The sequence below is a fragment of the Solenopsis invicta genome, chromosome 2 (genome assembly GCF_016802725.1).
Source record: "Solenopsis invicta isolate M01_SB chromosome 2, UNIL_Sinv_3.0, whole genome shotgun sequence".
Lineage (NCBI taxonomy): Eukaryota > Metazoa > Arthropoda > Insecta > Hymenoptera > Formicidae > Solenopsis > Solenopsis invicta.
The window spans coordinates 24,696,820-24,724,283 of record NC_052665.1 but is presented as its reverse complement, the minus strand read 5'-3'; the positions used below and the strand labels follow the sequence as shown (position 1 = coordinate 24,724,283).

The window sequence follows — 27,464 nt, the reverse complement described above, 5'->3', positions numbered from 1 at the left end:
ATGATCGGATGGCACTAAAACCTGACAGATGTGCGTCTTAAGGTCGTACCAACATAAGAAAAAAAAATAAACCGGTTCCCGCATGCGCGGTACTTTTAAATAAAAAATTCCCGGTACTTTCTGATCATAGGGTATATGGGGCATTCCACGTGAAAGAGGTCCACCTAAAAAAAACTGTTTGAGATTTTTAAAATAATAATGAGCACATGTTAATAGATGTATTGTATAAGGTTAATGATAAAAAAAGTAAGCATTATATGCATACTGGCTGGTAGACAATGCTGCTTCTCCCTCCTCATTGCGCCGCCTGCTGCGGCAGTCGGGCTTGATGACCGACGGGCCGTCCCAGCGCGCGGTGGGCAGGGAAAGTACGCACTCATTTGCCGAACTTTACTAATTTTTATTTTGGTAACTATTGAAAGTTGCGAGTATTGAAAAATGGTAAAGGACTTTTCTTCTCAGTTTGACTTGCTCTATCAATCCACGAGAACATAAGTAGCTATTTTCGGACATCCTTTACACACGCACGCACGCACGCACGCACACGCACACGCACACACACGCACGCACACACACGCACACGCACGCACGCACGCACGCACGCACACATACGCATACGCACACATACGAGGGTGAGTAAAAAATTATCCAGATTTTTGCTAAAATACGTTTTTAAGTTTGCCATACTACGTTCCGGATAGGCAGTTGGCACTATTAGGGTCCCATGATCAAAGCTGAATCTTGATCGCGTTTGTTTGTTTACCTCTACGAGTGTAAATATGGCTGCTTGGCTAGAAATTTGTACCAAGCAGGAACAGAGAACTGTGATACGATTTCTATAATCGAAAGGAGTAAAAGAAATTCATCGAAGGCTTACAATGCGGGGACAGTGCTTTACTACACAGAAGTGTATATGAGTAGATTGAAAAGTTTAAAAGTGGACGCAGAAGTGTGACACGAAGAAGGAGCAGGACGTCCGTCAACTTCCAAAACCGATAAAAAGGTTCAGCAATGACAAGAGTTGATACTAGCAAACCGGCATATTGTGTTAAAAGCCATCGATGAATTTTAGTACCTTTCACTCTTTCCGACTAAAGAAATCGTATTACAGCTTTCTGTTCTTCCTTGGTGCAAACTTCTAGCGGAGCGGTTATATTTACACGCTCTTAGCGGTAAACAAACTGACGCGATCAAAGTGCAACATTGATTATAAGATTCCAGTAGTGTTAACTTAAAGCCTGCCTTCCCGGAATGCAGTGTGATAAACTTAAAGACGTGTTCTAGCAAAAGTCCGGATGATTTTTGACTCACCCTCGGATATACATACAGGGTGTCCCATTTTAAAAAGTCTATCTTAATAATTCTTTAATAAAGCATTTTTAGCAAAAATGTTACAGACAAAAGTTGTATGGTTTTGAGGGAGTCATAAGATGGTGTCATTAATTTGACCTTGAATAGTTGCTTGAAGGCCACGTGAAGGACACTTTCAATTTTTTTAATGGAACTGCCCACATTTTATTGCTTAGTCTTGTAGCTTATTTTGAAACTTTTCCAAAACACTACAAAAAAGTTTATTTTCCTTAAGTAGTTTCCGAATTGTGAGGCTTGAAAGCTATAATGTAACTTTCAAGCGTCATAACTCGGAAACTACTTAATCCTTAAACACACCGATCCTTTTTTTTGTAACGGAGGGGAAATGCGTTACTGCATACCCCAGGCCCAGGGAGAGGCCTAGTGGTTATGTGGGGCTCTCTTCCGCCGGCGACGTGCCGGCAAGGGCCTACCCAGTAAAACCTCTCCGGGTGTCCTACACTGGTCCTTGACTGGGGTTTTCGGGAACACGTACAGCATGCTTCCGGAGCTCACCGGACCCGCCGACCTAGCGGCCGACTCGTCCCGTCAGGGGGGAGTTGCTTCTGAGGTGGAGCGCCCCTGACAGGGCTAGGCCGTGTCTGCCTTAGGTCGGGGGGAGGGGGACGCCCCCCCCCCGAAACACACCGATCCTGTAAAATACAGAAATACATTTTCGGGTCTGGGAGACTTTTCAACTTTGAGAAGCTATAACTTTGATTACAATCAATATTTTTCTACAATTTTTTTTAAAATGAAAGTTCAGAATCTCAGGAGTGTGACTGCATAATTGGTATTGCCGAAAAATAATTTATTGTAAAGTTATAAAGGAAAAAACATTAAGCAAAAATGAGAAATTGGTCAAAAATCCACTTTTCCTTCAAAAAATCTTCGCAACAAAAAACTTTTAAGGACTTTCAAATACGGCGTTTTGAAGCTAAAAAGTCACATTTTCAAAATAAAATTTGGCAAATCATTACTTTTAAAAAATATAATTATGTAACATGGAGAATATGAGGTATTTTTGGGCATCTAAAAATCCACTTTAAAAAAAAATTATATCTTTGCAACAAAAAACTTTTAAAGACTTTACAATACGGCGTTTTAAAGCTAAAGATTCATACTTTCAAAAAAAATTATATCATTGTCATTTTTCTTAAAAAATTTACTTATGTAACAAAGCAAATATGAGGTATTTTTGATTAAATCGTGTGTAAAATTGAATATTGATGTGTTTCATGATATATTTCGGAAAAACTTCCTTTTCTACAGCATTTTATAGTATTCCAACTTTAGACAGAGTATATGCGAGTAACATCCGTGAACCAACCTGTTTGAACTTATTTTGTCCAGCTTTTTTATGTAAAATACTCACAGAAAAAGTTTCACTTACACACTATATGGGTCGCATTGATCCTAACAAAACTTTGCTGCCGTGCCGTTCGAATTCTAGTTGACCAAAAAAGTTGATTAACTATATCAATCGAAAGAGGAGATTTCAAACTTTTTTTATATTTTGATCCGAACCTTCTATTTCATTCCGTCTTCACACAGGAAGCGTTCAAAACTTCATATAGGGTCTCTCAGACCCACTTACATGTTTAAGGGTTAAGAAAAATAAACTTTCTTGTAGTGTTTTGGAAAGGTCTCGAAATCGATTACAAGAAAACGCAATAAAAAATATAGAATGTTAGGGAAGTAGCGATACCCTTTAACCTTTAAACACATATTGAAAATTTCTCTAGATTTTTGATTGCTTACTGTGTGAAGACGGAATGAGAAAAAAGATTAGAGCTAGGTGGAAAAAAAGTTTGATGTCTTCTCTATTGACTACTATGATCGACCAACTTCATTGTTTAACTAAAATAAAATGGCATTAAAGTAAATTTTTTTCGGGAAGGTCTCCCAGACCCACTTATGTGTTTAAGGGTTAATTAGGAAATTACGGATACTTTAATATTATATCTTTTTTTTGTGCATATTTTTGTGGCTTATCTGTAGTTTTACTTGCTCTATCAATCCACAAGAGCATGAACGAATATTCTATGACAACCTACATACAGGGTATTAGAAAACAATTTTTTGTTCTCTCGTGGATTGATAGAGCAAGTTATACTGAGATGAAGTCTTTTACCATTTTCCAAAATTTGCAATAGTTACTGAGATAAAAATTAGTAAAATTCGGAGAATAAGCGCGTATTTTCCTTGCCTACTGCACGCGGGGGCCGCCCGCCAGTCTCCAAGCGGTGGCAGTCGCGAGTGGCGGCGCGGTAAGGAGAGAGAAGCACCATTGTCTACCGGGCAGCGCGCTGGCGCTCGGCTGTCACACATGCAAAACCGCGCACATACGTGTCTCTTGGAAGCGCGGAGAAGATCGGGGAGCGAGCAGAAAGTGATAGGGCGCGCTTCAATCGTGCATTCTCCTTGCTTGACACTCAGTTGAAAGAGAAGGATTCGCTGGTTGGCCGTGTACCAGTAAGGGTGATAGTGTTTAGTATGAAAAAGCACGGTTAGGATTGCTGACGCAATCCACCTAGAATTTTCATCTCATTAAGACTTTGTTTCCCGCATTGAGATTTTGCATCCAACATTAAGACTTTGATTCTGGCTGTGTTGGAGTTTCGTGTGGAGCCTGAAGCCACTTAATATAGAACGAACAGACGAACGAAGACTTTGTTTCCCGCATTGAGATTTTGCATCAAACATTAAGACTTTGTTTCCCGCATTGAGATTTTGCATCCAACATTAAGACTTTGATTCTGGCTATGTTGGAGCTCCGTGTGGAGCCTAAAGCCACTTAATATAGAACGAACGAACGAACAGTCGAAAGAGAAAGCGTGATACAACGTCATGTTATGGAGAAATGCGATATCCTCTGCTCTGCGCTATGCGAGCGGTATACGAGATATCACGATTTGATCGTACACTGTTTTAATTTTTAATTGCATGAAGAAATTTACTCGGATACGAAGTTTTGTTTAAAAAATAATGTAAATAGAATTACGATTTTCAGTAATAAATTAAAATTATGTTTTCACGGCAATATAACTTCAATTCATAGGACTATTACTATATGTCGAGGCTTAATTTTAATTAATCAATGAAACTTGTAAATTTTTTTAAACAATTACTTTTTAAAATAACATAGGTCTGCAAGAAAAATTTTTTAAAAGCTGTTTTCTTTATGTTTAATCTTTATGTTTTAATGTATGCTAAGAGAGGATTCCGATAGCGCACATCCCGATAGCCCACCAACCAATCATCTTGACTTATCTAACCCAACCTACGGAAAATCTCTAGGCATCTGCCATTGTGAGTAGTTTGTGTGCTATCGGGATGTGCGCTATCGGGACCCGCCGGTATGCTAAATCCAAAAATAACCTCTGTTTAGTCGCAGGACATCACGTTTTCTAACAATGTAGGTAACTGTGTTAAATAAGGCAATACCTCAAAATAAATAAAAATATATTTATGAAATTAATTTTTTATTACACATTTTTTATGAAAATCATTTTTTTTAATGGAATGAGAACTAAGAAAAAAAGTTGAATCAAGCCCAAGCATGTCAGAGCTCTCGCGTTCAGCTTGCAATATCCTTTATAACCATTTCTGCAAGTGCAAAGGTTAGTAACAGATTTTGGTTCGCATATGGTTTGCATACATTGGTATTTCCGATACTGTTAGCAGATTTGTACCAAATATACTTGGTACAAATCTCAAAACAACCTTGTTGGCAGAGTACATGGCAAATTGGTGTTGAAAAGCAAACAAATCTGTTGAAACTTTTGACGACATATTTAAACAAATATTAAACAAGTTTGCTATTGCAAAAATGTTAGCTATTTTCACGCAAAAATGCAATATTATCTTTTTGTCAAAATACACGACAGATTAGAAGTTGATAGCAGACAGATCTGTTGTATGTATGATTTACAAATTGATGCTGAAATAATAAGCAAGCTTGCTATTACGAAAATGTCAGCGTTTGTCACACAAGAATGCAATTAGTTGAGTTCCGTAAAGCGCATAATGCGCATAACATAATCCTTGTTGATCACCAAAAGTTAAACAAGGATAAAATGTTACATTACGCACATCATGCTCTCTTTACGAAATTTTATCATTATCTTTTTGTCAAAATACTTATGCAATTAAATTGTTTATAATAATTGTAACAACTATAACAATTAAGAAAGCGTCATATGTATTTTTTTAGTCATTTTTCCCGGTGAATCGATTGGTGCAATCAGTTTTCCTTTACAGTCATTTTTAACAATTTGTTTATAACAATTAATTGCAAAATTGACTTTTGCAACGTGCTCTTTACGTCAATAATGTTTTATTATGCTTCAATACTACTTCTAATTGTTATTTTTTGACTGATCTGGCCATGGGCAGGAAAAGATTTTAATTATTTATATAGTTTATATTGAAAATATCTAAGCTAAATAACCATAAGGTTAGTAATAGTGTTCGCGTGATATTCAAAACGCAAGTTTCTTTTGGTTCAATTCAGCTTTACTTTAAATATATTTTTTATTAATGATATCACATGTGTACGATTAGCTCAGTGTCAGCATGTTAGGTTGTTATTCCGAAATCTTAGGTTCGAATCCCGCCGGTGCCGACATGCGTTTTCAAAAACTTATGCAATAATGTGTAATTGTAATAAATAAATTAAAATGTTATATGTAAAACAGTGGATACAGATTAAGCTATAAAAATAATAAAACCCACATAGCATGTAATATTGCATTGATATCACAGCAATATCACTTTTTCATTGCAATATTACAAATAAAATATTGCAGAAATATCACGAAATATTACTGTAATATTTCACAATATTTTTGTGATATTTATGTGATTTTTAAATGATATTGCAAGGAATTAAATAAATGAATTATTTTAATTTCTTTTATTTTTATTGTTATTCTTAATATTATTTTCATATTGTTACATGTAATATATATTAGATAGAAAAAAATAATTATATTTATTAAAACAGAATACAATAATGTAAACATAATAAATGTTTAATTTACAAAGAAATATCTCTTGTGTCCTTTTTTTATTTTTGTTAAAAACGATTTAATTTGAATTATAATTTTAATTTATGTTCAAGATTAAATAGCAATACAAAATATTATTTACATGTAAAAATATAAAATTTTATGTGGAACAACGTTTCACACACACGTCATGTTGGGAAAAAAATCAGAACAAGTATTCGTCTCCAAATTACAACAAGCAACGATTTTCCTTAAAATCTCACTGAAGTATGAGCTAGTGAGTCGGCCGCGGTGGCGTCTAGATATAATACCTGTGGCTGTACTCGAATCACGAGTAGGTCTCTAGCGGCGTGGCCACCTAGCGGTGCTGCCAGCATTTATTTGTTTGCGTAGATTCTTATACACACAGCGGAACCGCATAGCGGCTGTGCACGCGCTCGCTTGTTTCATCGTATGTTGCGACGATCGGTGCCTGAGCCGCAACATTATATACATACATATAATTAATGAACATTGTAAAATATCTAATTAATAATGGAATCATATTATCTATCAATATATAATCATATTTTTTAATAAAATTGAAAAAGAAAAGTAAAGTCTAAAGAAAAATTTGTTGGAAATTTAATATTTTAATTAACTTGAAAAACCTTTTATTGTGATGTATAATAGTCTAATTAATATTAAAGAATAAACTATTTTACAAAATAATGTATTATACCAAGCAGTAAATATTAAAAGACGTAAAAATGTATATTTTTTTCAAAAACTTCTAAATATACCTTACAATATTTATTGCCAAGTGAATAAAAAATGTGTATTAACAAAACTTTTTATAAACATTTTCTTTAAAAAAATTCCTCATGATAAAAATTTTTAAAAATTAAAATTGATTTTTGTGCTCCTGTAAAAATTATAAATGGCAATAAGACAAATGCAAAGATTTTTCTGTAATTTTAATAAAATCATTATTGATCGAGTTGTAAAGCAATAATTAAATTGATAGATTACATAGAAGAGCCTACATTAGTTTATATATACAGTTTAAGGGATAAACTAAGTAAATATCTAAACTAATAATAAAGTTAATTAATTCTTTTTCTTAACTTTCACTTTCATTCCACGAAAGGACAAAGACATTATTATTTTATTTGTAAGTTGATTTCTTCTATAGGATACCGAAATTATCAAGAATATTAGATACTGAAACTATTGAAATTAATCAAAAAGATAGTGACGTTACATTAATAAGACATAATAGAAACGTCATTTGACATTACTTTGTTCTTTGGGATTAAATATTGCAACAATATATTGCAATAATATCACTGGAATATTTTAATGTTATTATTATTGTGTAATATCATAGTAATTTTTCTGTGATATTCCTGTGATATCCCTGAAATATTTTAATGTCATTATTACTGTGTAATATTACAGTAATATTTCTGTGATATTTCACAGTAATATGTAATATTTCTGTGATATTGCAATATTTCTGTGACATCACAGAAATATTACGTGTTATGTGGGAATTTATTAAAAAAATAAATAAATTTTTTTCTTGGTCTCGGAACATCAGATTTGATCTGTATTTGGTGTCATTTTGTCAGCACGTTTGAAAACAGATTTGGTTTGTATTTGGCATTATTTTGTTAACGCATTTGATAACAAATTTGGTTTGTGTTTGATGCCATTTTGTTATCACATTATTATTATCAAATTTGTTCTGTTATTGGTTTCAATTTGACTTCAGATATGTTCGTCAGATTTGGTTTATATTGAGCATCCTAATGCGGACACAGTAGGATACGGTTTTGGTACAAAATTCCGTTGGAATTTGGTGCCAATTTGAAATCATTTGCATACAAAATGTTTGCTGGTATGTTGATGCTGGTTTCATTAGCTCACTCTGAAAGTTCTTTTTTTTAAAAGTTAGATTTTTTTTGGCATTGTATATCTTGAATGCACATAATGTGAATTATTTAATAGTAATTTTGACTTTAAATTTGGTTAAAAACCCTAAGATCAAAAGATATCAAAAATTGAGAAAAATTTACTAAATTTAAAGAGATTTTTGCCAAATCCTGACGTCCAGGATTTTTTTCAATATGTTTTTTGTTTTCAGTATACCAAAATACATGGAAATTAGATGAAAATAATCAAATAGCTTTTTAGTTGCAGACCTGTGGTATTTATATTATCAAATTATTCATTTGAGATTATTACTCATTGCGCACTGTTTACCGCGCCCAACTTGTATTCGCCGCACAGTGGGAGAAATCTGGAAAAAGCGGTCAAAAATTTATAACTCTGTGAATTATTAAGTAAATATTTTGAAAATAGGTATCCTTAGGTTTTTTTGGGTCACTGAACACGAATCCGAGGTCAAAATTGCAAAATTCAAAATGGTCTATCTAATATGACGTCACAAAAAGATGAACCGCAGATATGAAGACATAATTGAATAATAATTTTGCAAAATATAGCTCATATGTGTAATTCGACCCTCTTAAATTAATTTGACACGTATTCTTTGATGTTGCCGCGTCATCCACAAGTTACGAAATGGTCGCTTCTTATATTATTCGTAAAATTTATATCTGCAAATATCTACAAACGGGGTTTTTACTAACTCTTACAGAAGATCTTAAGGAAGAGTGTTATATTCTTACGGAAATGGACTATTGTAACTATTAGTAAAATTATTAATAAAACTATTGGATTATTCGTCATAGTTTTTTTGCGGATTATTGGGACGAACTATTACACAGAACTATTGAAAAAGTATTTGAGCCCAATAGTTACTACGATTTATATAGTCATATAAAATATGTATTGATAAATCAGTCATTATTATCATCATCACAGCCTTTACGCAGTCCACTCCTGGACATAGGCCTCTTCCATCTCTTTCCATGTCTCCCTCTCTCCTGCGACTCGCATCCAGTTCGGTCCTGCATGTCTTCGAATATCGTCGTGCCAACGCATCCGCGGCCGGCCCACGCTCCTCGTCGACGTCCTTGGTCTCCAGTCCAAAAGGCGCCTCGTCCACCTTCCGTCATCGCACCTGGCTATGTGACCTACCCATCTCCACTTCAGCGCCGCCACCCGCTCAACGACGTCTGAGATTCTCGTCTTGGATCTTATGATTTCGTTCCTCACTTTGTCCTTTAAACTAATCCCCAGCATTGATCTTTCCATCGCTCTCTGACACCCTCTCACACTTTAAGCGCATTTGCACTGCACTGTGTTAATGTCATAGTTTCTATGCCGTAGGTCGTCACCGGCAGTATACAAGTCTCGTATACTTTCCTTTTAAGGTTTATGGGGATTTTGGGATCTCTGAGGATATATCTCAATTTACCAAATGCAGCCCAGCTTAGCCCAACCCGCCTCGCTAATTCCGCAATCTGATTTTGCTTGCCCAGTCTGATTTTGTGGCCCAGGTACACGTACTCCTCCACTTTTTCGATGATTGTATTATCGAGAATCACTTGGATATTAATGGTGGACATAATCTTAGTTTTATGCAGATTCATGCTTAGGCCAACGTCTTTAGATGCACTATTTAGCTCCTGCAGCATCTCCTTTAGCTCTTCGGCTTCGTTACTTAAAAGTATGATGTCGTCCGCAAAGCGCAAGTGGTTCAGATATGGTCCCTTTGATCGCAATACCCTTTTTCTCCCAAGATAATCCTTTGAAAACGTATTCCAGCGCCAGAGTGAACAGTTTTGGGGAAATCGTGTCCCCCTGTCTGACTCCCCTTCTCATTTGGATCTTTTCGGTGTTTACATCATCGTTGATCTTGACTTCAAGGGTGGCTTGTCTATAGATATATTTTATGAGGTTCGAATACCTGGAATCAATTCTCACCAAGTCCATCACCTCCAGGACCGCCCAAGTCTCAATTGAGTCGAACGCCTTTTGGAAATCTACAAATGCCATGTTAAGCGGAATATTATATTCCGTGCATTTCTCCACCAGCGTGCGTATAGCTTGAAGATGATCGGTGGTGCTGTATCCCTTCCTAAAGCCTGCCTGTTCCACTAGTTGAAAGAAGTCAAATTTGTTGGTCAGGCGTTTGGTAATGATCTTTGTCAATAGTTTGTAGAGAATGCTAAGTAAGCTGATTGGCCTGTAGTTTGCTATATCTGTAGGGTCTCCCTTCTTAAATATGAGAATGACCTCGGCCTTGTGCCAGGCTTCTGGGACTTTCTCGTCTTCCAAGCATTTGTTGAACAGCGCACACAGTGCGTCCTCTAGTTTAACTCCTCCCGCTCTCAGCATTTCACTTGTTATGCGGTCTGGTCCCGGACTTTCGCGACTTTTTAGCTCTCTCAGTGCTGCTTTGAGCTCATCTCTCGTTATCTCCGGGATTTCCTCCGAACCCACGTTTCTAACTTCTGGTCTTCTATTTAGGCGTATTGGTCTGGGGATTAACTCCTTGTAGAAGTCGTGAACGATAGTCACAACATCCTTCCTCTCGTGTACAACCTCTCCATCGATGTTTTTCATGCAATTAATTCTTGCTCTTTTCCTGGCTAGTTTCGATCTAAGAGCTTTGACGTTCATATTATCCTCGATTGCTCGCTCTATTTCTCTCGCTGGCTCTTACATCCCTTCGAATCGCCTTCCTTATCTCCTTATTGAGCTGCGTATACCTTGCGGAGTCTGAGTTGGTATTTCTCCTCTCCTCGATGAGTCTCTCTGTTTCTGGGGTGATCTTAGAGTTGTTTTCTTTTCTGAGCGTACATACTCTCTTAACTGCGATTTGAATGCTGCTGGTAATCTTTAGATTTAGTGCATCTAGATCCAGATAGCTCAGCTCGTCCACCGGGTCGAGTTTTCTCTCCAAGTAACTGTGATACTTTCGCTCTTTTCTTTTCAGGTTACTTTACTTGGTTGGGGGCATTTCCGCATTAATTTCCTTCTTTCGAGCTTTGTATCAATTCGGAAGCACGCTTTCACTAGTCGGTGGTTGCTGCCGGCATCAAAGCGGCCCAGGACGGAGACGTCTTCACAGATATCTGTGCTTAAACTGAGAATGTAATCAATCTCGTTTCTTACCGCACCGCCTGGGCTCCTCCAGGTCCATTTTCTCTTTGGCTTTTTCTGGAAGAATGTACTCATGCAATACATTCCTTCTCCACTGAGAAAGTCCATCAACATTTGGCCTCTACTGTTTCGTGTGCCCAAGCCGAACCTGCCTACGCCCGCGGTGTCGATCGGTGTTCATTGACCAATCTTAGCATTGAAATCTCCTATTATTATCACGAAGTGTACTTTCTCTGATGCTCTTGCTTCCATAAGATCTTCGTAGAACTGCTCGATATCCTCGTTCTGTGCCGTACTCGTAGGAGCGTAGGTTTGAATGATCTGCAGGCTGTATCTTTGGTTCAGTCTCAGCAGCGCATAGATAATACGATCCGACACGGCCTTTGTTTTGGTGACTAGATGTTTTATTTTCCTGTGTATTAAGAGTGCCACGCCGCCCAAATGTGCCGTAACTGAATTTCTCTGGAAGAGCAAGTGTCCCGACTTAAGTGTCGTGGTTGCCTCTCCGGTCAAGCGGTGTCTCACTAATTTCCAAGACATTCCATTTGATGTTTTCTAACTCTCTTTCTAGACCTAAATGTTCCTCACTTTTCATTGTGCGGATGTTATAAGTCGCTATGTAGAATTTCTTTGGCTTTTGTTTTCTTATGGCGTTTCCTGAGATCGAATTTTTGCCTCCCCCAGAATCCTTGAGGCAGACTGACGAGTCAGTGCGAGATTTTGAGCTAGTTGCTCTACTCGCCTGGGGTACTTTTGTTTTAGAATTTGACATTTCATGAATTGGAAGGGGGATTTGACAAATAAAACGCCGCGCTTGTCAGGCGTGTTGGCGAGTTAGTCCACGGAGGCTATTTTATTTCACCCCTTCCCTTCAAGCATGCTTGACAAGCATTTCCCATTTGCTACCAGGGAAACGCGCCCAGTTGGGGTTACAGGCTCCCCAATGATAAATCAATAATTAAACGTAATAAATTATAGTTTTCAAAAAAATATTTCTTTTTTTGTTCAAAAGGATTAAATAAAAATTAAACTTGAATTAAACATTTATGTACAAGATTTAATAACAATACAAATTGTTATTTTTACATGTAAAAATATAAAATTTTATGTGGAACAGCGAACCACATACACATCACATTCGAAAAAAAACGAGAGCGAAATTTGTCTCGAGGTTACAACAATTAGTTCACGAAAGTTTCAAGTGCGATTTAGAAAGACGGTCACGGTGGCGCCTAGACATAATGCCTGTGGCCTCACTCGACTCACGAGAAAATCCCCCGCGGCATGGCCACCTAGTGGAAGCCGCGTAAGCCGCGAAGGCGCAAAGACTGACGTCACGAAAAGTTTTGAGACCATAGACATAGTACAAAGGCTATGTTTGAGACTCAAAACCAAAGCAAATCGCTCGATTTTTGAGAGCACCGTAATGCTTTTACGTATAAAATAACTATTAATAATTAAATGTTTTGGATTTTAACCGTATTCGGTATTTCTGAAATGATTTATAAATGTTTTTCATTACATAAATAATATACGTTTTCAATAAACCTTTAATTAGCTATACCGAATGTGTATAAAATATGTTTATTATTCGTTTAAATATTGTTGCAATAAAAACGTATAAATATAATTTACGCTTAAACTTTTATTAACATATTTAAAAAGTATATCATACCTGGATATTAAATCCTATTTTTGATACGTTATTTAAAGGGACAACTTTTACAAATCATAAACGTATTTAACCCTTAAACACGTAAGTGGGTCTGAGAGACCCCATATGAAGTTTTGAATGCTTGCTATGTGAAGATGGAATGAGATAGGAGGTGTGGACCAAGACGTAAAAAAAGTTTGAAATCTCCTCTTTTGATTGATATGATTGATCAACTTCTTTGATCAACTAAAATTTGAACGACACGACAGCAAAGTTTTGTTAGGGTCAATGCGACCCATATAGTGTGTAAGTGAAACTTTTTTTTATGAGCATTTTACATTAAAAAAGCTGGACAAAATACGTTCGGACAGGTCGGTTTGCGAATGTTACTCGCATGTACTTTGTCTAAAGTTGGAATACTATAAAATGCTGTAGAAAAGGGAGTTTTTCCGAAATATATCATGAAACACATCAATTTTCACTTTTAGACACGATTTAATCAAAAATACATCATATTTGTCTTGCTACATAAGTACATTTTTTAAAAGAAATGACAATGATATAATTTTTTTTTGAAAGTATGAATCTTTAGCTTGAAAACGCTGTATTGTAAAGTTCTTTAAAGTATTTTGTTGCAAAGATATAATTTTTTTTTTTTTAAGTAGATTTTTAGATGCCAAAAAATACCTCATATTCTCCATGTTACATAATTATACTTTTTAAAAGGAATGATTTTGCCAAATTTTATTTTGAAAGTGTGACTCTTTAGCTTTAAAACGCCGTATTTGAAAGTCCTTAAATGTTTTTTGTTGCGAAAATGTGATTTTTTGAAGGAAAAGTGGATTTTTGACCAATTTCTCATTTTTGCTTAATGATTTTTCTTTTATAACTTCACAATAAATTATTTTTCGGTAATGCCGATTGTGCAGTCACACTCCTGAGATTTTGAACTTTTGTTTAAAAAAAAAATTGTAGAAAAATATTGAATGTAATCAAAGATATAGCTTCTCAAAGTTGAAAAAGTCTCCCAGACCCAAAAATGTGTTTCCATATTTTACAGGATCGGTGTGTTTAAGAATTAAGAAATGTTTAATTAGTATATGATAGTATTTTATAGTATTTTTATACGCATTATAAACGTAAATACATTTCTGGCATTTTATAAACCATTTTTTAACGTATAAAATACGTTCCGTATTATATATACGTAGATTATTATAAATGTATATTGCACTAACGTATAAAAACCGTTTTACCTATATGCATATCTGCCACATACCTATACCTGTTTTATACCATACTTGCGTTTAATAAACGTATAAAACAATCCAGTTCTTATTGGGTTTATTGTGAATAGTCGACTAATAATCATTTATATATTAACTATTAAAAGTAGTGTGCTGGTGATTATTCCAAATAACCTGATTATGAAATCAATAATCATTCCATAAAAGAACTATTGGGGAATGATTATTGCATAATCTCGTGATTATTGATTTCATAATCTCATTATGAAATCAATAATCACTTATTCAAAAACTATTAGGAAATGATTATTGCGAATAATCCAATCATTAGATGCTACATAATTACTATTAGAGAGTGAATAATCACTATTGTAAATAGTAGTAAATAATAGCAACTATTGGAAAGTCAATAGTGATTATTGGCTTTCCAATAGTTTATTTCCGTAAGGGTATAAAGCACAAGTTGCCTATCTTTGTATATCATTATACAAAATGTGCAAAGATAGGCAACTTGTAGTTTATATAAAGCTTTTCCTTAAGATCTCCTTTAAGAGTTAGTGAAAACCCCGTTTGCAGATATCTGCAGATGTAAATTTTATGAATAATATATGTAGAAAATATTTTTTAAAACATGTCCTAACACTTCCGTGCAGGATCAAGTCGTTACGTAAGCGCGCGAACCGCGGAGTCGTGCGTCCAGCGCGCCGCGGGACTCGGATCAATAAGGCTGTTAGGGTCACCGAACGCGCGGTACATATGCGGGTGCTTGATAATGGTCGAGATTAGAAAATTTTGGAGACTGGTGCATTATTCTTCTGAGAGAAATAAACCAGTTTTATTATTTCAACAAGATTCCTGTTGTTGAAATAAGACTTTGTTTGATACAATAAGCATACAATCTTTAAAAAAAGTATCTGCGTTTATGCAAGGTGCTGTTATTGTCGTGGTCGTTTACTGAATTTAAAAAAAAAACGAATTAAGTTGATAATACATTAGTCCTTTGTGACTTTATGCTTAATGATGTTATTGTCTAATAGTCTAGTGTTTGTAATAATTTTTTTTTTCGGTAAAATATAGGTAAAATCAATTCTAAATACAGATTAAATACATTTTTCGCCTTTGTTCTTTCGTTTCAGTTCAGTTCCGCTTAAGTTTCAAGTTTACAGTTATACGATCTGATTTTATTTTTCTTCTACGTGTAGACGTGTTCTTTAAAAAGCAGTATGGATGCGTTTCAAATAAAGCACAAACAATTATGTGTTTGGATCTGGAGCGACACGCACAAACATAAATCAAAAATAAGTATTTTGATAAATAAAATCGAACAGGAATTTAATTTATCAGAAAATCAATTGGCAGAAGTCAAGCATAAATTAAATTGTTCCTTTTTGGCTACGTACATTAGATGCTGGAAAAATTCGAATAGGTTTCAACGCGTCTTTAGAAACAAATATGAAGATTTCATACAACAAATGTTCATTGTTGAATTCTCAACTGTGTCTCCTAACCGTTCGCGTCCTTCTGATCCATTACCATCAATTCATGGTTCTGTGAGTCGAGGTCGACCAAGATCGTCATTCGAAAATTGTTCTAAGCGAACAAAGAGAAGACGCGTGCAAGAGCTGAGACATAATTACTGTAAAGAAGCATTAGCACAGACAGTTTCACCTAAAATTCACAAACCAGTGGAAAAACGTACAGTGAACGAAGATCATACGTTTTTAAATACTGTGCTAGCCATGTTCATGGATTTGGGAATGTCAAAAGCCAAATACGAAGTTCTTTGATCGTACAATTTAACGCTATTTAACAATAAGCAGTATCCTCCTTATGAAAAATTGAGAAACCCAAAGCGCGATTGCTATCCCGCAAATATTAAAATAACGGAACGTGGCGCAAGCGTAAAATTGCAATCGCTACTCGATCATACGATCAATAGAATTATTTCTTCTTTAGAACCATCTCAGTTAAATGACGCAAAGGGAAAAAGATTTATTTTACACAGCAAATGGGGCATGGACAGGGCTTCTGGACAACAAACAGTGAAGTAAAGATGGAATGTTGATGCTGATAATAAATTCAAAATAGGAGTTGAGATCCCGGAAAACGGTGAAGAAGAATCAGATAGATCAGTCTTCATCATTTCATTTGTGCCACTGAAAATCAGTACAGAAAATAATGATACGATTTTATAGCTGAACTATCGGCCTTCGTCCATAAGATATTGCCGTCCGATCAAATTTGAATTTATGAAAGAAAGAGGTTCAAAAACTTTGCAGGAATATTATTTTTATACGGAGGAAATTTGCAAATTGGTTCCAACAGAAGTTGTGAAAAATGAAATATCATTCACTGTGTTTCATAATATGAAATGTACAATGATTGATGGCAAAGTTTGCAATGTGCTTACAAATCAAAAATCTTCCGCATCTTGCAATATCTGTAGTGCCAAACCAAGCCAAATGAATGATTTGCATGTCATAAAATCTCTAAAAGAAAACAAAGAAAATTGTAAATTTGGCTTATTGACTCTATATTGCTGGATCAGATTCATGGAACGCATTTTACATATTGCCTATAATATGGATTTTAAAATGGATTGTGCGTCTGAAGAAAACAAAATTCTCAAAGAAAACAAAAAAAAAGAAAATTCAGCGTGAGTTAAAATCTTGCCTCTCGATTACAGTAGATGTCGTAAAGCAAGGATATGGGACGTCTAACGATGGGAACACCGCTAGACAATTCTTTGAAGATCCTGAAAAAATCGCAAAAATTTTAGATGTCGACGTTACTTTAATTACAAAATTTGGTACCATATTGCAAATTCTGTCATGTAGTTTGGAAGTTGACCTGCAAAAGTTTGAAAAATATGCAATCGAAACTGCAGAATTATATGTTAAGTTGTACTGGTACAAAATGCCCCCTTCAGTTTACAAAGTACTGATACATGGAAGAAAAATAATGGATAAACTTTCTATACCCATTAGTCATCTATTTGAAGAAGATTAAGAAGCTAGTAACAAAATTTTTAAAAACACAAGTGCTCACAACAGTCGCTTTTGTTCGCGTGCAGCCAACAATGAAGATACAATGCACTTTTTGTTGATTTCTTTAGATCCAGTTATAAGTGCAATACAATTAAAAAAAGAAGAAAAAGTAAAAGAATTAACCCAAGAAGCAAAAGCATTACTAAAAAGTAGTATTTATGATGAGAAAGTTTTGGAATCGGAGAAATAAATAAGTTGAAAAACTGTTTAAAAAATATAAAAAACTGTTAAAAAAATATAAAAAAAAGTTAAAAATTAAAAATGTAAAAAAAAAATTAAAAATAACGTTTTTAAGACTGATACCTTCATGCGGTGAAAGGACTTAAGCTTATTTTATAAATAGGTAACCAAAATCAGTCAACAAAATAGTATGTTCATAAAATAGAAATTTCATCTTTTTATATTGCTTAATAATATTATTTGAATAATACAGATTTTAACATTTAACTGGGGAGCCAAACTATAATTTTTATAAAATTGTAAACATAATCCAATCACATTACAATAATGATATGTTATTAAATTCTACATAAATAGATTACACATTATATTTCGTGTACATTTATTACTTTATTTCTCTGGTACAAAATCATTAAAAATGTACTCGACTATGACAACGAGCTCTTTGTGTCTTGAGTTCTCCTTGAGTTTTTATAGAATACCTGTCAAATTAATTTAAGAGAGTCGAATATGAGCTATATTTTGCAAAACTATTATTCAATTATGTCTTCATATCTGCGGTTCGTCCTTTTGTGACGTCATATTGGATCGGCTATTTTGAATTTTGCAATTTTGATCTCGGATTCGTGTTCAGTGATCCAAAAAACCTAAGGATACCAATTTTCAAAATATTTACTTAATAATTCACAGAGTTATAGATTTTTTTTGACCGCTTTTTCCGGATTTCTCCCACTGTGCGCCGCCTTATTTACTGTTATTAACATTTTCACGAGTCTCAATTTTTATATAAATAAATAACATATTACATGAGATATTACTCTATAAACATTTGATTTTAACTATAATAATATTTATTAAATCCAAAGTATTTGTGTCAAATATTTAAATAAATAATTTATTTATTTCAATTCCTCTTAATTTGAAACTTCTTTCTTCTCTTTACAGACAATCAAAATCTTGCAGCAACGATTAACTGATATGAAGAAAACACTTCAACGTGAATTAAAGATTCCATCCTCCTCGTTGGATAGTGATGTCGACGTTTCTGCTGCTATTCTTAATCCGAGTTCATCCAAAACTGTCACTGCCAGACATAACACCAGGGAGGATGACGTTAATTTTAAATACTTGAAGCATGTTCTTATAAAATTTCTCACTAGCAGAGAATATGAGGTGCATATTTACTTTCTAGTATAGAGTATATCTGTTTTTTATTTACACATCAGGGATGAGCATGATTGACATTCAATAATTAACGATTGATAAATAAAAATTTATTTAATATTTGGCTTCTTATAAATGATAAATAAAAGTTTATTTGTTATTCGGCTTTTTATAAATGATGAATAAAAATTTAATCGTTATTCAGCCTCTCGTAAATGATGAATAAAAATTTACTCGTTATTCAGCTTCTTATAAACAATAAATAAAAATTTATTTGTTATTTAGTCACTTGTGAATTATGAATAAAAATTTAATCATTATTCAGCTACTTGAAAATGACGAATAAAAATTTAAACGTTATTTAGTCATTTTTATTCAATAAATTTTGAATAACGAATAAAGATTAATTTCTAATTATGTTTGTAACAAATAACTGTCGTAGCATTAACTGACTATATATCATAATAATTTAAAGTTATTTTACTGATAACTAAAACATATAAAGGAGCAGTCTTGAGGTTTTCGTGGTCATTGCTATTGTTACCCGAGAAGGTTTTCGGATGGATGCCACGTGCGTGTTGGGCACTTTGCCGACGTTTCGCAAACATTGCAGCTTGCATTATCATGGCTGAGAGCTTCAATATTGAGCTCCCTTCGGTTGTGGTGGTCCTTATATATCCCCGTTGCGCCCGGTGGGGGTTGGGGTGGGGAGTTTGACTTGGTCAGCCAATCAGAGCGTTTTGATTGACCGGTCGGTCAACGAAAGTACACTTGATCATTTCGACAATAATAATAGTGATAATGAAAGTGTTTCTGATAAAGAAATAATTGAACGTCAATTATTAAATAATATTCCGGCGATACCAATACATTTTCCTGATCTTCAATTAAATGCAATGTTATCAGTACATTATTGATGTGCAAGTCACATGTTAAATTTAATTGCAACTACAGATGTTACACATTGCATAAAAAGTACGAGAACACTAGCTGCACGGCACAATGAAACCATTACTTGATGTGAAGTATTGTGGAAACAATTACGTTCTCTAAAAAAAAAGGGAAATTTTAACACAACATCTAGGAAAAGCACTAATAAAATCAATTTTCGCTAGATGGAATTTATTATTTTATTCTGTAGAACAAATACTTTTCTTAAGAGAAAAAATATCAGAGACTAATAAACAGCTTAAAATTTCTAATCCCCTAAAAGATACAGATATACAATATATCGAGGAATATCTCATATGTTTGCGACCAATTGCAGAAACTATTGATAAATTACAAGGAAAAACACAATGTTCATACGGATATCTACTTCCTATGCTTAGTTTCTCTGTGTCAAAAATTAAGGCGCATTAGCAATGACAGTAATTTGGTCTGTTGTCAACCAATAGCAAAAGGTTTATTAAGCAGCATTGAAAGAAGGTTTACCGATTTTTTCAACATTCAGGGTAACGGATATTTCGCAGCAATTGCAGCCATTGTACATCCGAAATTCAAAGCACAGTGGATTGGATACTGTTCAATCAGAAGCTTATAAAGCTGTGATGCGTGCTGCCCGAAATGAAAGTAGAATTCAACCAATTACTGCTTCCAATCAAAATTTAAATAATGATTTTTTTTACTTTGGAGATAAACGAAATAATCCCGTTTCATCATTAGAAACATTTGAAAACTCTGATACTGAAATGGAAGTACGAAGAAACATATACGAGCCATGTACTAAAAATATATTTGCAATTAACGCATATCCAATTGTAAAGAAATTATTTATCAAATATAATACGACGATACCTTTTTCTGCTCCAGTGGAACGATTATTCTCATATGCAAAAATGCATAATTTGCCACGCTACAATAGACTAACGGTTGAAAACTTCGAAAGACGAGTTTTAACTGCAAGCAACATAAAACAAAAATGGTAACAAGGGCGCGCGCGCGCACGCACGCATGCACGCACGCACGCACGCACGCACGCACGCACGCAGACACACACACGCACACGCACGCACACACACACACACACACACACACACACACACACACATGTAATAAATATATTATATTAAAAATTTTTAAAACTGTGTTAATCGATAACATTTATTTCAAATGCTCCTTTACATTTTTTAGTTATAAGTAAAATAACTTTAAATTATTATGATATATAGTCAGTTAATGCTAAATTATTTGTTACGAACAAAATTAAAAATTAATCTTTATTTGTTATTCATAATTTATAGAATAAAAATAATAATAATTTCAGTCGTTTATTATGTTATTCAAAGAGAATTGAATAAGAAAATTAATTTTTTTTCCTTATTCAAGATGAATAAGGGATAAGTGCTTATTCATTATTTAAAAATGACTAAATAACGTTTAAATTTTTATTCGTCATTTTCAAGTAGCTGAATAATGATTAAATTTTTATTCATCATTCACAAGTGAATGTATAACGAATAAATTTGTAACAACATGTGTTTGTCCGAGCGCGTACGAGCTTAGGGAAACCAGGGCTCGAAGGGAGGTTGCCGGGTTAATTAAATCTGAGATCGGGAGTGCGTTAAAGAGATATAAATTTGTTGTAGCAAAATACACATGAGTATACGATTTGGAGAAACGCGGTATATACAAGACGGTACGGTGACGTGATCTAATAATAGCGAAACGCGGTATATACAGAACGGTGATATCTATTTACATAGGTTCGGTCTTTTGTACTCGGCTCGCAGCCGGTGCGCGAGAACGGCACGGTAGCGTTGTTCTTGTCACGCCCGTTTAATTTCGACGCGTATCTTTCGCGGTGTTTACGTCGTCGCGGTTTCGTCGGTTCGCGACGCGCGCGCGGGTCGGGACGCTTACTCAGACGATGCGTCGATATTCTTAGAATTCGCGACAGGTGCTTGGTGGGATTCCCTTAGTAGGGAATCCCTGTTCGTGCGCCGGTGCCGGCTGCCTCGAGATCTCTCGATGGAGGCAAAGATCACTCTACCCCCTGGGTGGCAGTCGTCACCGCGGACTCTCGGGTGGAGACGGATTTTGGCGGAATCGTCGAGATCTCTCAACGGTGACAGAGCTCGTTCTACCACACGGATTTCCTTGGTCTGGCTCAGAAGCTGGACCGGGAAAGAGTCGATCTCTCTACGAAATCATCCGCCTTTTATACCCCAATCTCGGAGAGTCGGGGATGTTCGGGTGGAGTACGATTCTTCTCGGAATACAGCATCCCCGCTGCTCCGAGATCGGGGTATAAAAGGCGGACGACGTCTGATATTGCGCTCTCGCTTGCGCGTGCGCCTCTTTGTTGCTCCAACGCCAGGAGCGTGCGGTTTAATGCGCGTGCGTGCGGAGTTCGCACGATTAACGGCGCGTTCGCTGGACCGTTCGCGCGCGCGTGTATGAGGCGTTTATCAGCGCATAGCGCCTGTTTGCCTGTCCGGCGGGTGTTCGGCCGGACAGGGGGCGGTTTGTGGCTCTAGGGGAAAACGGTGCGGAGATGCATCGTTACAAATTTTTATTTATTATTTATAAGACACTAAATAATGAATAAATTTTTATCCATCATTTACAAGCGACTGAATAACGAATAACTTTTTATTCATCATTCACAAGCGACTGAATAACGAATAAATTTTTATTCATTATTTACGAGAGGCTGAATAACGAATAAATTTTTATTCGTTATTTGCAAGAGGCTGAATAACGAATAAATTTTTATTCATTATTTACGAGAAGCTGAATAATGAACAAATTTTTATTTATTATTTACAAGAAGCTGAATAACGAATAAATTTTTATTTGTCATTTATAAGAGGTCGAATAATGAATAAATTTTTATTCATCAATTTTTTATTATTTAAATAAAAAATTATTCAATAATGCCCATCCCTGTTACACATAAACTATAAAAATTCAATTTGAGATCAATATGAATTTTAAACTGCAAATGTACAAAGTAGAACTCAATATAGGCCGGAACATCTCTACTCTCAGATACTTGAGGTAGTATCTGGGTACCAACCCGTTATTCAATTTCACGGATATTACTATAATATTATTATACATATAGTACATGCACGCACACACGCATGCACACAGAAGATCAGATTCCTGCCACGTCCACACCGTTAATCTTGAATAACGCTGAGAACAAAATTCTCGCGCATATATGCACACACACATACAAACATACACTCATGCACACACACGCGCACGTATGAGGTGTGAGTTTCATCATGCAATTTATTTGCAGTAGATCCCTCGGATAACTTAATCATTTAATGCCTAAGGTAGGGAAGACCGGGGCTATTCGTTAAACCTTTTTTTTCGTGTCTCCTGAGTCCTATTTATTAAAAAGAAAAACATGGGATGGTTTGAAAGGTTGAACCTTCACAATGCCGGTATAGATAAAACATGGAAATGTACTTGCTTTGAAGTACATATAAAAATGTCGACCAATGCCAAGAATTACGAATAGCCCCAAGCGCGGGGTAATTCGTAACTAGTCCGGAAATAGCGCGAAATTTGTGTTTCAAGTTGAAAGACTATAAAAAAGCTGTTGTTAAGACTTTCTTTTACTTAAAAAAGAATATAGGTATAAGGTACTTGAGCCAAAAAAAGCCCAGGACTAAATAAGGCCCACTTTTAAATTTACTATTTAAAAATGCGTATTATGTTTAAAATATATGCTTAATAGATGTGTCATAGGAAGTAGATAAAGAGGAACTAGGGAATTAATACCGGTAGCAATACGTTTATTCAGTGCAACAAAAGCTTGTAACAAAGTGGGGAAATCAGCCGGTTTTATAAAAATTTGTTGTAAATTTAATAAGTATACATTATTTTATGATTTATTACAACATATTATAATAATATCTAACTTTTTAACTGTAGAAAAAAACATATATCAATGTTTTGGAATAAGTATAATTTTTTATAAATAATATATTATTAACTAAGACATACTTATACATTTATTGTTATAACCATTGTCATTTGTTTATTATGTATGTGGCTTACAACAGACAATAATGATTTTTAATGACGCTAACTTTCCATAAGCTAAAATTGCACTAAAATAGCCGGAATTTCTTAAAGTTAAAATATTAATTATAGAGAGAATTAAAAATGATTGTGATGTTTTACAGTAAAATAGATTTTAAAGGATTTCGTATTTGTGATTAATAATCATTTTAATAGTGAGTTGGAAAATATTTAATTCCTTTGTTATTTTCAATTTATTTTTAATTCGGACCTTAGTAAAAGCACAAGAATTTAATAAAACCCAATGTCAAAGTTAAAAAAAATTCTTTTTTATTTACTTAAAAATGTTTCATATAGATGATAATTTTATTTTGGCAAGTGGTTGAAATAAACATTTTATTCTCATTTAGTTCATTTTAATATCTTTGTAAATAAAATTTATAAGATAAAGAATAAAATAAGTTAGGTGGGCCTTATTTGGCTCGGGTATCTTACAAAAAATACGAACATACACATTTGCATGTCTTTTTATGTCATCGGTGTGACAGATTTTCTAACCCTAGTACTATTGTTTAACGCTTCATAACGTTTTAGCTGCTTAAGACCGACGACTTTTTATTCATATTCATATTCTATGTATTAAAATACAATATTACCAAGTTTGAACTAAATCAATGAAGAACTTTAGTTTACCTCAATGCTTAACTCTACGTAACGTAGACAATCGTAATCACAGAACATATATGTATAAAGAGAAGCGAAAGCCCCGTGTTAAATGAAGGAATCAAAGTTGATCGCCGCGCTCCAAGTGGCTTGGTATAGTACTAACTAGTGCTCTATATGCTATTTGTATAAAAAATGTGAGTTTTTTAATTCATCGATTGATCAATCGCATTAAGCGCAAATGCAAGTTTACAGATCAAAGTTGCATTTGTGCATAATATGCGATTGATCAATTGATAAATTAAAAAACTCGTATACATTAATATTTTTAAAATTATATATTTCTCAAAACGCTATCAACACAACTTAAATTCATTTTTACTAATATTTTTACAAATCCTAAAAATAGATTTGACAATGAATTGTATTGATTTAAACATTGACAACTTATGCTTACAACAGTAACAAATAAATATATATGAAACAAAATAAATTTCTATGTTGTAGATTAGGTATCGCTGACAATAAAATAGACAACAGATATATGTATATGTAATAACTATTAATATTTATTAAAATCTGACAGTACAAAGTAACATCGGCAATATATATTTGACTAAATATACTTATTAATAATTATAATTACTGGCAATAAAAATAAAAAAACATTTTTCATAAAATAATATTAAAAACTGAAAATGCTGCTTTCTTTGATATACAATAAACTTATAATCTAAATAATTTAAGACATTAATTTTTAAAAGTAAAAATATACAGGGTGAGTCATTTTAATCTATGGACCCGAATATCTTCCAAATAACGGTATCTACAAAAAAATCGTTTAGATAAAAGTTGACCAGGACAGAGGGGATCATTCAATTGTACCATTGGTTTTGACCTTGAGGTCAATTTTGGAGGTTATTTCAAGGTCACGATGGTTTTTCTAAATGGGACACCCTATTTTTGACTGCGGATTTCGAAAGAGCGGAAAATTTTACATCAAACTTGTCTTATGAAAAAATTGTTTTTGCGACCTTGGAAAGGTCAAAAATGAAGGTGAAATGCCTGAAAAACGATCTGGTGTACTTTTTTTGAAATGACGTAGTTTTCTGGGTAACACAAATGTGCATAATGCTTAAACAAAGTCAATAAATTGTAAAAGTGTTAATCACTTTGACTAGCTTGACCTTGAGGTCAATTTTCAAGATTGTTTGAGGCTCATAACGCATTTTTTGATTAGTAAACCCTATTTTTGATCGCAGAACCTGTTTCTTGACAAATGGCTCTTAAACAATGGCACTTTTTACATGAGCATAGGGATTTTTTAGTTTTTCGACCTGACCTTTTGAAGGTCATATCAAGGTCAAAAGCACTTTCATCTTACTTTTAGCGTTACCCGGAAACAATGACGTGGACGTAGTAGGTTCTGTTTCCTTTAGGGTGCTTGATTATCAGGAGTCCCCTTGCCTCTCACGTCGGGGTGCTTGATTATCGTGAGCCCCCTTGCCTCTCACATCGGGGTGCTTGATTATCGTGAGTCCCCTTGCCTCTCACTGACACTGTAATTTAAATAAATTACCCACGGAGTAATTGTTCAAAATTATCTCTGTTGGCTTCGAGGCATAACTGCAATCTGTTTTGAAAACTATCCACAGTTCTAAGTAGGGTAGCTCTAGGAATGGCTGCACAAGCTCTACGAATGCGGTCCATAAAATCATCTCTTGTGATTGGTCGTTCAGCAAAAACAACATTTTTCAAGTATCCCCATAAAAAGAAATCAGGCGACGTCAAATCTGGTGAGCAAGGAGGCCATTCAACTGGACCCCTTCGTCCAATTCGTCTGTCATTGTAACTGGTATTTAAAAAGGCACGTACAATGAGTGCATAATGCGGTGCAGCACCATCTTGTTGAAGCCACATTCTTGCTCTTGTTGCTAAGTCAACATCTTCTAATAAGCCTGGTAAGTGATCTCTTAGCAACGATAAGTAACTGTGTCTATCAACGTTCTCTTCAAAAAAATAAGGTCCAATCAAATAACCATTTACAATGCCGCACCACACCATAATACTCCATCGATTTTGATGATTTATATATTGGCCTATACCAGTGGGGATTAACATCTGACCAATAATGGCAGTTGTGTCTATTAAGTTGTCCGTCACTATAAAATTTAGCCTCATCTGAGAAAAGCACATACCTAAAAAAATTAGGATCATCGTGTAACATTTGTAAAGCCCACTGGCAAAAAGCAATACGCATCAGATGATGATTAGGCTGTAAAGCCTGCGTAAGAGTGATGTGGAAAGGTTGATAATTTAGAGCTCTTAAAATTCTAACAACAGTTCTTTATGGTATACCTATTTCCCTTTCAATCTGGCGAGTACTAACATGAGGATTAAGGTGAAGTATTGCTAAAATAGTTACAGCTCGCGCATCATTTTCCTCATATTCATGATGTTGACGTTGACGAACAAGATGTCCATTGCGAGCTCTTTGGACTAAACTACGTATTGTCATATCAGTTGGATATCGCTTTTCAGGAAAACGTTGAGCATAAAGCCTTGATGCTGCATTGTAATTGCTATGACACTCCCCTAAAACTAATATAATATCAACAATCTCATTAGGACTATAATCAGCCATTCTGGAAAGGTAACTTGTGAATGTAATTACCTACATACCCTGTATGTATGTTTGGAATTTTTAAATTTAAGCAACTTTAAATAGTAAATTTTTCAATTATGTAGAAGTGAGTAAGAAAGAAAAGGAATAAAACTCTATTATAACAATAATTATAAATCTTAAATCAAACGTAATTGTTTAGTTTTTTTCAATCGTTGATTATTAGCATTAGGTATCGCAGTGCTGTCAGCTACTTGCAACTTTCGGCCGGATTCTTCGACGCACGCCTATTGCTCCCATCCCACCGCTCGCGCCGTAGCAACGGCGCTGCCGGACGGCGTAACTAAGAAGCGCGATACATCGTCTCAGGACCGTGCGTTACGCCGTCCGGCGGCGCCGTTGCTAAGGCGCGAGCGGTGGGAGGGGAGCAATAGGCGGGCGTCGAAGAATCCGGCCGAAAGTTGCAAGTAGTAATGTTCAAGC

The 27,464-nt window shown here is 34.8% G+C and overlaps 1 protein-coding gene across 7 annotated transcripts in view; it reads left to right on the top strand.

Annotated features, from left to right (window-relative positions):
• Positions 1-27,464, top strand: part of LOC105199499 (golgin subfamily A member 1) — a 363,242-nt gene that overhangs the window by 245,537 nt on the left and 90,241 nt on the right. For all 7 annotated transcript variants that reach the window (XR_005574121.1, XR_005574120.1, XM_039445720.1 and 4 more), the window contains one exon: positions 18,494-18,721. Coding sequence is in view for 5 of the 7 variants with exons in the window: in XM_039445720.1 (XP_039301654.1) it covers positions 18,494-18,721 (228 nt within the window). In the remaining 2 variants the exon portion in view is untranslated. The remainder of the gene's footprint in view (positions 1-18,493; positions 18,722-27,464) is intronic.